Here is a 13,697-nt window from a genome sequence, read left to right as displayed (position 1 = left end):
TTTACCTGCTGCTCTCGTGTTACGCAACGATAAACAGTTGTTGAGGTAGACAGCGTGTTTCTCATGAGTAGCAAACGCAGTTTAAGGACGCGAAACCTATTCACTAAGAGAGAAGTGTCATAGACCAGGGATCTCCAACCTTTTGTCTTCTGAGCGCTACTTCGACAAAATGAAAATCGCTTATTTCAACCCAAACAAACTGAAAATATATAATATAATATATATATATATACAGTACTGTATGTTTTATTGTTTGTTGTTAAGCCTATGATGTCATTTTTTTTAATTTTATTTGTCTTATTTATCTCCAATGTACAGCACTTTGTTTCAGCTGTTGTTGTTTTTTAAATGCCTTATAAATAAAATTGGATTGGATTGGAAAACAGACTGATGCATTCACAAATACAACAATAGTTTGTCTTATTCCCTTTTCAGTTTGTTATTATCTGCCCACAGGTCACTGTGTCACTTCACAAGAGTATCCATATGCACAGCTGTATGTATGACGTATACTGGGTATTTCCATTTAGTGAGATGACTGAATCACAACGGCCACCACATTTCCATAATAACTGTTTAACGGACTCGCGTCTCAAGCACGATAACAAATAGTTGCCATGCTGAGGTAAGTATAGCCCTGACGGTGAAGCAGATGCAATAAATTTACAGCAGCACAACAGATACATGGAGAAATGTTGAGAATGATATAACATGACTGGAAGTGAAATAATGTTTAATTAAAGGAAACCGAAAATAAGGAGGCTGAACTGCTGCGAAAACCAGTAGGAAGCAAGTCTACAATATCATGTTTTTAAATTATAAAAGTTGTGTGTGGTGGTCTTCTGGCACTGCATGGAGTCAACGTCCACCTGAGAGTCTGAACTTTGATTTAACACACACACACACACACACACACACACACACACACTCATCAAGCTGACAGCAGCGCAACTGTTTGGCAACTAATTGGCAAATAATAATTTAGTGTTAGATTGGATAAAAATGTCTACCAGGAGCCACTGGTAGACCTTCAAACGTATATAATATGTTCTTTATCTATCTTTAACTATTGAAGGTAAACATTAACAGTGATCTTTAGAAATCAGGACAGCTGAGAGCCAATATTTATGGCCTATTTCTGATTGGAATATAACAGTTTAATAACACACTGGTTTCTTAACTTTTAATGAACAACACTTGTGGTCTGTTTCTCCAATTATCAAATTGTGACTGCGCTGCCATGCACTTAAATATATATATATATATATATATATATGTATATATATATATATATTAGATAAAACACTAATGTATAAAATAAATGCAAAAAACATGAAACAGGTCATTAAAAAAAGTAACTTTTGGATAAAACAATTGGGCCAAACTCATCAATCAATCTGATTTAATGGTCTACTTTTATTATAATGCTTATAAAAAAGTTCTTGTCTTAAACTATAATCCGTAACCTTGAGAGAACTACAAATAAAAAAGAGTTGACCACGGCTGCAACGATTATTCGATTAATTAATAACTAAATAAATCGGCAACTATTTTGGTCATCGCTTAATCGGTTTGAGTGTCTTTTTCAATTATTAAAACAAGTTTTCTGATTTTTCAGCTTCTTAAATGTGAATCATTTCTGGTTTCTTTGCTCCTTAAAACAAAGAAATCATTCAAACTGAGTCATTTTGGTCTGTGGACAAAACAAAGACATTCAAGAACGAGAGAGAAAACGATCGACAGATTAATCGATGATGAATATATTTGTTAGTCGCAGAATAACGATATGATACTTCTGATATTACGTTGAATTAGGCTGGGATTCCCCTCTGTGATCAATGGTATTCATTCAAGAGCAAGAACAATAATAACAAAAGAATGTACTGAGGTCAGGGTGAGGGTGAAATTCCCTGTAGGAGCAACGTATGATAGAAATCTCTGAAATCACATAATGGAACACAGATGTTTAACAAGACCTGCTGACTTCTCCTTACTTGCTCTACATTAACATGTGTTTTCAAATTCCTATTCAACTCTAAATAAATCTCTGTCTGGTTTGCTCACTGGTCTAAATGTCTTTAAGATTAAAAATCTTTGGGTGCTCATGTGTATGTATGAAGACCGTTCCAGTAAAGCGGGGGGGGGTTTAACCAACCTCTTGCGTGTGACATGTATGTATTTGTGGTTTAAGTGATTGAGTGTGTGTGTGTATTTAGAGAAGCTATAATGAAAAGCACTTTGACTGACAGCCTCTTTTCAGGACACTGATCGCTCTGCCAGGTTCTGCCCGCCGCCTCCAGACTGCAGAGCCAGTCTGTGGTTTGACCCTGTCGAGAAAACTGTCCATCAATCACAACGGCCACCACATTTCCATAATAACTGTTTAACGGACTCGCGTCTCAAGCACGATAACAAATAGTTGCCATGCTGAGGTAAGTATAGCCCTGACGGTGAAGCAGATGCAATACATTTACAGCAGCACAACAGATACATGGAGAAATGTTGAGAATGATATAACATGACTGGAAGTGAAATAATGTTTAATTAAAGGAAACCGAAAATAAGGAGGCTGAACTGCTGCTAAAACCAGTAGGAAGCAAGTCTACAATGTCATGTTTTTAAATTATACTATAATATTATATCACATGGTCATTTTTACAACTTCACAGGGTTACCACACCTTGGTGGACATCAAATTCAAGGACTTTTCAAGGACTTTTCAGGACCAATTTCCTCAGACTGTATGTGCTGACACAACTTAAGATGGGAGGGGCCATGGTGTCCACTTTTATTGATTTGCATCTGGACAAGTGATTGACCTTGGGGTCTTGGACAAACCGGTCTTTGTAATTTTCTTTTGTGAGACAGAGATCTTGGAGTTTTCATTTCCCAGGCATCACATCATTTGCTCTCTCCTGCTGAATGTTACTCACTCTTTGTTCTGCATGGAATCTCGCGCCAACGGCGGAGAGAGAGACAATGGACAGTGTCCACAACAGCGCTAGTAATTATGACTTCACGTTTGTTCTGCGTAGGCCGAGTCTAAAGACATCAAGCAACGCCCTGCTTTAAAAGTACCAAACCAATACAAGGCTCAACAGATTGAATCTTAAAACTTGTGAAACTTTCATGGGTGCTTATTTTTGTGTTTTCCGTCTTGCTGTACTAGCTCAGTGTTGCTGCAGCCTCCATCTGGCCGTTAAATTGACAACTTCCTGTGTACAGTAGGGATGTAACGATTACCGGTATGACGATAAACCGCGGTAAAATTCCAGACGGTTATTATACCGTTTCAAATTTTAATTATCGTTAAAACCGTGATTGATTACCGCAACTGATTACCGAAAAACTCACAGTGATACTGCTCATTTCCGGCTGAAGCCTTCTGAAGACCACCACACACAACTTTTCAGCGAGTAAGTCAACAAAAACGGGATTTCGGAATAGTGGGAAACGTCATGGTTTGTCTCGCGAAAGCGAGTAGTGTGCAGACGACACATACCGTAGCAGACCAAAATGTGTTTTTTTATTTTATTTTTATGCTGTGTACGACCGCTGCTACTTAATTATTATCCGACACAGAGTGAGGACCTGTGTGTGTGTGTGTGTCAGTCAGTCAGATGATAATTATTATTATTATTAATAATAATAATAATAATAATAATAATGATAATATTAATAATAATAATAATAATAATAATAATAATAATCATATAATATAAAATATCTTTTTTTAAATAAAACTTGGTTAAAAGATTTCAGTGTGTGTGTTCAGTACTTTTGGAACATTTTGAACACATCTAACAATACCGTGATAATATTGATAACCGTGATAATTTTGGTCACAATAACCGTGATATGAAATTTTCATATCGTTACATCTCTAGTGTACAGCAGAGGAATGTCAATGCGGCTGAAATGCGTCTTCTCACAAGGGTGTTTGGGGTCTCCCTTAAAGATCGAGTGAGAAGCTCAGCCATCAAGGAGGGACTCAGTAGAGACACTGCTACTTTGCATGGAAAGGAGCCAGTTGAGGTGGTTCTGGCACCGGGTAAGGATGCCACCAGGGGCAGACCAAGGACTACGTGGAAAGATTATATCTCCTCACTAGCCTGGGAGCGCCTAGGGAATCCGGCAGTTAGAGCTGGGCAATGTGGTCAGAGAAAGGGAAGTCTGGGGCTTCCTGCGAGAGCTGCTACCCCCCCGTGACCCCATCTCGGAATTGCGGTTGACTTTGGTTGGACGGATCAGGAATAGGAACAAGGATGGAAGGAATCAAACCTCATCAACAGGTCTTTCACTGGAGTTTTAGTGTCATACTGTGCTACAGTCAAAAGCATGTATTACAATTCAAGATTTCATCTAAAAATGAGTATACATGGACACGAGGACACTCAGCTCCCACTGTTTGTGGATTTCCATCCAGAGAGAGGCTCAGAGAGAGGAATTGAGGTTGGAGATGTCTCACACACACACACACACACACACACACACTCAAACATGCAAAGCCCACTGTCATTTTCTAAGTGAGATGACTATGGTGGTCACAAGGGAAATTCATCGCACTGGAGGGTAAATAACTTTCCTGATTGAGACTCACATACATGTACACACACACACACACACAGTGACACACACAGTGACACACACAGTGACACACACAGTGACACACACAGTGACACACACAAAGTGACACACAGTCATTCATTCCACACCACACGTGAGGTCCATCTATTATTTGGACCAATATGAAAGTGACTGCAGTAATAAACTGAGAGTCACTTGATGAACCAAAGATCAATTACAGTCCCTTCCAATAAAATTGGTTGTTAACGTTGTCCCATGTCTGAATATTGTGAATTCACAGCATTTGAATATTGGGATTTTCAACTTCCTGTATGGGAATGAAATGTACACATGTGAACGACGTCGCGGTATTGACGACTGAAGAGCTGAGGATCTTGTTAGCAATAAACTCATCCATAATCTAATCTTTGCTTGTCAGTCATGATGCAAAAGTCTCTAAATCAATAATTTAAAAAAAGGAAAGGTTGTTTTATTTATAAAGCACTTTTTATACAGTGATGTAAAGTTCATTATTTTAAAGTCACATATTTTAAAGTTTTATTGCTCATCTTTTGTGCTTATTTATTACTATTATTTCTTATTTATTTGTATTTTTTTAAACATTGGTCAACTGAGGTTTTTAAATACATTTGACTTAACTTCAAGTTGCCAAGTTGAAAAATGCAATTGATAATGAATTGTTCAAACAAGAAATCGCAAAATTAAGAATAAGAATTGTTCAAATAGGTAAAATATTGTAAAATATTCAAGTTATAAGAAGGTAAAAGGGGTAGAAACTTGTGAAAAAGTTATAATATAATATAATTTTTTATACAGATTATACAATACAGATAATATGACACTTTTTAAAAGCATATGATAACAATGGTATGGTCTAAAGTTTTTAGTCTAGATTTAAATACTGCATTGGATGGAGAGTTTCCAAGATCAGGGAGTAATAAATAAACTATTTTTGACAGGAAAAAACATGTGACATGAAAGTAATTAATGTATGGTTACTAATAATTAATGAATGCTTCTGTATCTCAGATTTTGTGGCAACATTAAAAAAACATTAATACAGAGTTGAGTGTGGAGATGAGAGTGCATGACGGCCTTTTATTCATTCATCTTTCTTTTTCTTTGTGCTATAAACACAATATTTTCTCAACTTTGACTTCATTGTCAGGCTTCACTGTAGTTTAAAGAAAAACACGATTTCCTCACGTCCACCACTTTGCATATGTCAGTGGAAAATAACAGAATCATTTAGAATAGTGAAAATCTTGCTTTTTAAGTAAGATGGGCAGCTTTTCACTGTTCACTCACAGAAGTGAGTCAGCTCAGTGGGTGGAAATTAAAAAAAAGAAAAAGCTTTTAAGGCCACAAAAAAGGTCACACATTTCTTATCCAGCTGTCAGTGGCAATTATACTGTTTCATTCATTTAATTGTGCATCTCTTTAAAAGAAAAGAAGGACAGGAACAGGAGTTGGAGGAATTTGTGCACATTCAAATGATCGATATTATTGCAATTTTAGATTCTTAAACAGGTGGTGGTCAGCGACATCACACATAGGATACATATATTTTAGTGAGGAATTCATAGATGATGAATCAGTGAATAATAAGTCACGAGGAAAGATGCAGGTCCACGCATGTACATTAAGAAATAAATCACACAAGATTTTCAGTTTTGAAGATTTTGAAGATTTGATGTTTTTCTTGACTCATGTAAGAAACAAAAAACCTCAGAAAATCCAATAAACACATTTGGAAAAAAATGTGATTTATACTTTAAAACTGGATCGATTTTGTCTTGTCTTTTTAGTGATTGAGTCATTTTCAAGGCTTCTCTTTAGTATAGTGGCAATGACCCAGATTTGAAGCACATAGAGCAGGGGCGTCAAACTCATTTTCGTTCTGGGCCCCACATACAGCATCAATTGAAGTGGGATAGCATAGAATAGCATAATAACGAAGTCCAAATGTTTCCCTTTGATTTACATTGAAAAACCTGAAATTTCCTGAGAAAAATAAGTAATAAGCAATTTCAACAATATTAAGCCTAAGTTTACATTTGCACGTGTATATTACAATTTACAGTTTAGTCACAGGCATCTGGAAATGAAAAAATATAATATTTCACATTACGATTTCATTCTAATCATAATTTTCATAAATTCATCCCGCGGGCCGGATTGGACCCTCTTGTTGGTCGGTTGTGGCCTGTGGGCCCATACGTTTTACACCCCTGACATTGAGCTACAAGTCTCAGATGAAAATGAGAATAAAATTCTACTTGAGCAATATTGTGATAGCAGTAGACTTTCCTACAAATATTATTTAACGAGGTGTCACAGCAGATATTCCCCATTGCTACTCTTACGACGGCTTTTGTTTTGCGAAATCAAGATTATTAGCTTTCTGATTATTGAAAGGAGCAACGTGTGCTCCTTTCACAAAAAGATAAACGAGAGTTGTTTCCATCCCTCTCTTTCAAAGCATGTACGAGAACCCACATTGGTCTTCAGGCGCCGTAAAAACGCCCTTTTATTAATGGGTTTTTCAACTTTAGAGCCATTTTTGACTGGCGTCACTTAATTAACCGAGAGTCCCTCATAAACTGGAGTCTCACACACACTCATTAGTTATATTTCCATGACACCTATATAATTATAATCAGCCAGTCTAATCTGTTTAATCACACTTACGAACTTAACTAGATGCCCTAAATCATCCCGCGTCAACACGCGGGCCCCTCAATCATGCCAAGCGTTGCCGTGCTTTTTCAAAATCAGAAAATGGAGACACATTATTTTTAAGCGTGACACACGCCCCTTATGAAATGACAGATCCCAATGCTGCTGAAATAACAGTGGGGATTTTAAACGATTTCAATGAGAAAACAAAGACCTGAGCCGTAAACTGCGAGGATTAATCGCTCAGCAGCATGCAAAGTGTTCACATGACCTTGAAGGACCGAAACCCGACAGATGGCGACGTGTTTATCGCATCATGATCGGTTTATTCACCGTTTATTAACACGCACTGCACATGCATGTGGGAGAAGTTATTGATTAGAAATAAATTGGAAAAATAAATAAATCTAGAAAATAGATCAAAAAATATTGATCAGTGTTTGTAAAACCTGTAAATGACGATGTTCTCAAATGTTTTGTTGTTGTCCACAAAGGGAAAATTATTCAGTTTTTAAGGATTTCTTTGTTACATGGAGCAAAGAAACTAGAAATGATTCACATTTAAGAAGCTAAAACGATCAGAAATCTTGTTTAAGTAATGAGAAAATCTATTAAAGATTAGTAACATTTGGCATGACAAAAGGATGTTTCATGACAAAAGGAAATAGTTCATTACAAAAAGTTATTGAAAATAATAAGATTGATACCATTCACTTATACATGTTTGTCCTCTGTCTCATGAAAGAGATTGAGATTATTGCTCAGTTCAACTGTTGATTGGTTAATTGGAAATATAAAATATTTAAGAGTGTTGATCCTACAATATCCTCATATCTGGCAACTAAAAATAGGAATAAATAAATTGTAGCAAATAGGGACAGGAACGATTATCACTGGATTGGATATCGGACGGATAAAAATGTAAAATACAATGCAAAAGGCCTATATGTCGCAAAAGCATTTTAGCTGCATCATGTTTGGACTGTTTATTTCTTGTATCGGGGAGAACAATATTTGTTACATGTGTTTTTAACAGCTTCATAAATGGTCTAAAATTACTGCATCAGTATTGGTAGATGCTCAAGTTTGTTATCGGACATAAACAAGTGGTATCGTCCCATCTCAAAATGCAAAGAAAAAACAAAAACTAACCCCAAATTATTCTTCATTTTTGACGATGACAAATGAACAACAAAGAAAACACAGCTGGTTACAGTCAATTTAAAAAATAATCCAAATAAAATCAATCCAAAAGTCACCACAGTTATCAATTAGATCATCAAAACATTCTTTCTTACCTGTTTTAAGTCGAGAGTGATGGTCACAGAGTGATACTCCATCCCATTCTTGATGGAAGGACTTTGCCACCAACGATTGGTCCCATCAATGGCATATTCAATGGGATGACGCTCTGTGCACACAAACACACACACACAAACACTGAAGGTACAAGTAGCACATTCATGGTTTTAATCCATCAAATTTGTAAAAGCTCATTTGTCTTTTGTGTTATTCTGAAGGGGGAAAACATTCCTCTTGGCTCGTTTGTTATTTTCAGCCATTCAAGGCCGGACAGCAACAATAAAATCTCCGGCCTTATAAGAGAAAGAATAATACATTCTCTTTCCAATTCAGGAAGCTTTATTCACCTTTTGCGGAACATACACGTGGGAAGTGTTAGGACTGCACACAGCAGCTTTAATGACCAGACAGGTTTTATCATATGGCAAAGGTCTGGATGGTGTGTGTGTGTGTGTGTGTGTGTGTGTGTGCGGGATTAAAAAATGGGTGCAAGCATGTGTTTTAAAGAGATGTGAGTTTCAGTTTGGACCTTGGAACTTCAATCACAGAATTACTTACGGTTCTGCTATTACTGGTAATGAACGTGTGTGGAGGATTGTTTTGTCAGTGTTTTTCTGAACAGGTAGGAAGACGTGAAAGACTGAAGCACTTTAGAGAATTGAGTCTGAAGTTGATGTAGTGAAGTGTGTCACTGTAAATCGTCACGGTGATCGCATTAACATTAAGTTACACCAGAGATGAATGTGTTTATTTCAAACGTGTTCAAGTTCATTTTCCTCCTCTTTTGTCACATCCTGTCTGTAGAGAACAGTAACAAATGGTGCTTTTCCGCTATACAGTTCTAGCATGACTCGACTCGAGCTGCAACGAACGATTATTTTCATAATCGATTAATTGATTCATTGTTTGGTCCATAAAATATCAGAAAACAAAAAATTATGATGTTCTCAAATGTCTTGTTTTGTCCACAAACCAAAATGATTCACTTTTAATGATTTCTTTGTTATCCAGACCAAAGAAATGCAGAAAATACTCACATTTAAGACGCTTAAACAATCGGAAATCTTGTTTTCATCATGAAAAATGCTTTGAACCGATTAATCGATGATCAAAATAGTTAGATTAATACTCAATTCATCGATTAATTGTTTCAGCTCTACTCTGGTTTCACTGTTTGTTTTTTACCAGCTAGCCATATAAATAAAAAATAAGAAATGAGCAAGATTGAAATACTAAAACAGAAACAGGAACCAGGAGGCTCATCAATATCATCTCACACCTACAGATTCTGCATATTCAGTATTCAGAGTAAATATTGTAGATTTACTCCACAAACTGAGAGAATGATTGTGTTGCTTGACTGGTGGCTGAGCTGTTAACTAAATCACTGACTAAATTAGAGACCGTCTGAATTACTATTGCAGGCTAATTTTGCATTGTCATCCTGTCATGCTGCGATTGATTCCTCACTTCATTTGTTTTTATCACTTCAGACAAAATCATTGGTTAACATCTGGCCAATCTGGCTCTAATGAACTAATCCGGCATGATTAATTACTGTAATCACCAGGCCTGTGCACCCGTGTGCGTGTGTGTGTGTGTGTGTGTCTTTCTTACCAATCGGGTTCCTATCGTTGCAGATTCGACACTGAGCGTTTCTAATAGGCTGACCAGGTACATGTTCCACCAGCTTACAAAACGCCTCCGGACCCATTGTACCGCACGTGGCATTCGCCGAGATATCTGCCATGGATGCCAGGTTCAACACGGCGGGAAACAGTCCTGAGAAAGAAAAACACAGGGGGATTTGAAAGACTCGGCTTCATGCTTCAGCTCTGAGATGCGGCGGCTTTTCTTTCTCTAAAGAAATCTAAAAAGGTCACACAGAAACACTTTATGTTCTTGTTTGCATGCGAGTTTGACAGCACATTTCCAAACATGTCAGAAAGTGCCCTTTTAATGCATTATACATCACAGCGTCTGCTATGGAAATAATGACAGAACAGTTTGGTTTAATTGTGTCGTCGGATCATCGTTAATCAGTATTCGGAGCTGTAGAAAATGAGGTTTTGCCGACTTTCTTCAAAGCAGAAGAAATAAATGGTCTTTTGTTGGGGGGGGGGGGGGGGGGGGGGTGATGAGGAACATCCAACAGCACATCCTGGCTTTTTTTGGACACAGGTTTTTTTTATTTCAAATCATTAAAAAAATGTGTCCGTTTCTCCGCCACTCTCTCTGTAGCCTTACTTTGATTCTGCCGACCAACACACTCGATGTCTGCTGTACTGATGTTGTGAGTAATTAGCCTGGAACATGGGGGGGGAGGGGGGGGTTAATACCGCCCAACTCAGTTGATCTGGGTTCGTTTCTGTTGCAGTTTAATGCAGTTAACGTAATTTAAAGACAGTGGGGGCTGATTTTCGACTGAACGAAGCACAGTGGAACATTTCTGAGTCTGGACAAGGACCGTTAGCTTCCATTATGTTGCATTGGCCATTTCCTTTTTTAAATTCCTGTCTCTGAAACCACAGAATTAGTCACTGGTTCCCTCTTTTTCATCCATTATGGACAGATTTCGTATAATCTCAATGAGAGAAGTAGTATTTTTCTTTTTCTTAATTAAACTTTTGCCGCCATGTGATAACAACTTTGAAGGAGTGCACTTTAAATTTGTTAGCACTCACTAAGGCAATAAAAAAAATACCCTGTTTGTCTATTTCCTGCAAACACAATGATGTGGTTTTTTAATTGCAGCATCATTTTTATGAGCTACCAGGGTTTTAAAGCGACTCTGAGTGCTGCACATAATGTTTAATTTCAGTATTTGTCACTCATTTTCTCACTGAATCTTTGCGAGTGAGAAAAAAGCTGCGGAGATCTTTATTCACTAAGAAAACTGGAGCCGTGAACCATGTTCCACATTTGTATGTGTATTGTTTGTACAGCACTTTGGTCAAAATGAGGTGTTTTTAAAATGTGCTACAGTAATAAAGTGCAATTTAAGTTCATCCAAAAGAAGTATGAGTGGATGGACGTACTGTATGTATTATTATTTTCTACATCAAAGAATATTGGCCTCGGAGTCAATGACATGCTTGAAGATCATCAAGTGCTTTGATTCTGAACATGCACGTCATTCACATTTCCTGTCTAGAAACACACACACACACACACACAGATATAGACAAGCACACACCTGTGATATGACATCACATCATTCATCTTAGTTCAGGTTGAGGGTCAAAATGGATACAAAACATGTGCAGTTACACGTAAACGCACGCACATGTATACATATACAGTATTTGTACACAAAGCTGACAGAGTGAAAGATGAGATCTTGTTAAATTGTGGACACTGTGTGCGTGTGTGCTTTTATTTGTTACCTCATTAGGACACTGTCTGACATAATCACCGACCTTGTCAGGACCAGTAGTCCTCATGGAGACCAAAAAACTGGTCCTAATGAGGCAGAAATATCATTTCTGAGGAACCGGGGGAAAGATCTGAATTGTGGCATTAACTGGTTATGGTTAAAGCTAAGGGATAATGCTTTGGTTATGCTGTCCGAATGAATTGAAGTCAATGAGAGTCCTTAAAACCTGTGTGTGTGTGTGTGTGTGTGTGTGTGTGTGTGTGTGTGTGTGTGTGTGTGTGTGTAGGAACCGTGTCCAGACGAGCACAGCTGTTTGGCCAGATGTCAACACTGATGAACTGTGAAGAACATCTGAGACACCCAGAGTCTTTCTCTCTCTCAAACATTTGTACACATTCTCTCTCACACACACACACAGACACACAACATGTTATATATACACACATCTCTCTCAGACAAATGACATCTGAGAACATCGACCACTGCAGAAGCCCCCAACATTATACACAACATTCTCACCGGCGAACTCACTGATGACCAATGAACACGTTTCTTTTTGAGTTGTAGCATTGATACTTATATTACAGCTTTTGTCTGTTGTTTTTAGGAGTAAGTTGCAGGCACACCTGTGCAATACTCATGCTCTGTAATCCACATCCTCACATGCTCCACCTGCAAGACGAGTATTGCTCACTAGCACAGATTTGCGGAGCTAAACTTGAGAGAAATGCGCCTTTTTGTTTGCACATAGGAAATCTCACATATTTCACTTTAAATGCTGGAAAATGGGGAGCAAAAAGAAAAGTGGCGTTAGATTTTATATTTCATGGTCCATCTTCTTCCACACCATTCATAAATTCTGGCTCTCATTTCTGCCAGAAAACAAAGCCAACATCCTGTTAATTCTTGGGTTCTGATCCACAACCCAACCTAGAGAGAGTTTCCAAGTGGATAAAATGTGTGTGTGGGAGAGTGTAAAAATCTTTAACGGTCTCGTGTTATCTTGATTTCGGACAGCTTACATCTTCAAGCTTCCCACCATCCTCGATGGGAGAATTACAGCCGACTCAAACAGGAACTTTAAACACGTTTTTATTTGCTCCTTGCAGTCATTTTATTTGGTCTAGTTAGATTCTGGCATATTCACACTAGCATCAGTCCCTATTCCTTTACAATATAATCACACATTTAATTTCCTTTTTCCCCGAGTCTGTTGCACTCTCATAATCCCAGAAGGAGCGGCTGATTGAATAATTTCATTCTGCACATGAAAAGTTACCCAAATTATGCCAGCCCTGCTGAAAAAAACATCTAAGGTTTCACGGCTCATATTGTAATCAGAGTGAACTGCTGCTTTTATTTCACTCGAATATCAAGTCTGGCATTTGGGGGAGAATGGAGTCACACGGTTTGCCGGTGTAATAGTTCAAAGCGGCAGGACTTCTGGTTATTTACAATTTGACAAATAACACATTTCTCCGCTGGAAACACAGCGAGTACCTGACTAAACAAGGTATGTAGGGATTTTACGCCTTTAATGCAGGGAGTGGGATCATTTCATCTTTTTAAGATTTGGTCAGTTTCACGTGTTTGCTGTTGAAGCAACTTCTACTACAGTACACTTGGAAAAATCCTCTAAAGTCTGATCATGTGTCGTGTATCTCTGACATTTGGCTGATGATAACATTTCTTCTGTGATCTAATGTTTAACAATGAGGTGAAAAAAAAAAAAAAGAAATGGAGAGAAAAGGGC

At 37.7% G+C, this 13,697-nt stretch overlaps 1 protein-coding gene across 6 annotated transcripts in view; it reads right to left on the bottom strand.

The window, feature by feature from the left end:
• lama2 (laminin, alpha 2) overlaps window positions 1-13,697 on the bottom strand; it is a 192,011-nt gene that overhangs the window by 145,743 nt on the left and 32,571 nt on the right. For all 6 annotated transcript variants that reach the window (XM_058613746.1, XM_058613747.1, XM_058613749.1 and 3 more), the window contains exons 2-3: window positions 10,186-10,350; window positions 8,565-8,677 (exon numbers count right to left, since the gene is read on the bottom strand). In XM_058613746.1, coding sequence (XP_058469729.1) covers window positions 8,565-8,677; window positions 10,186-10,350 — 278 coding nt within the window. The remainder of the gene's footprint in view (window positions 1-8,564; window positions 8,678-10,185; window positions 10,351-13,697) is intronic.

Source organism: Solea solea, chromosome 17 (assembly GCF_958295425.1).
Source record: "Solea solea chromosome 17, fSolSol10.1, whole genome shotgun sequence".
Classification (NCBI taxonomy): Eukaryota; Metazoa; Chordata; class Actinopteri; order Pleuronectiformes; family Soleidae; genus Solea; species Solea solea.
This window is presented reverse-complemented; position numbering and strand designations above follow the sequence as displayed.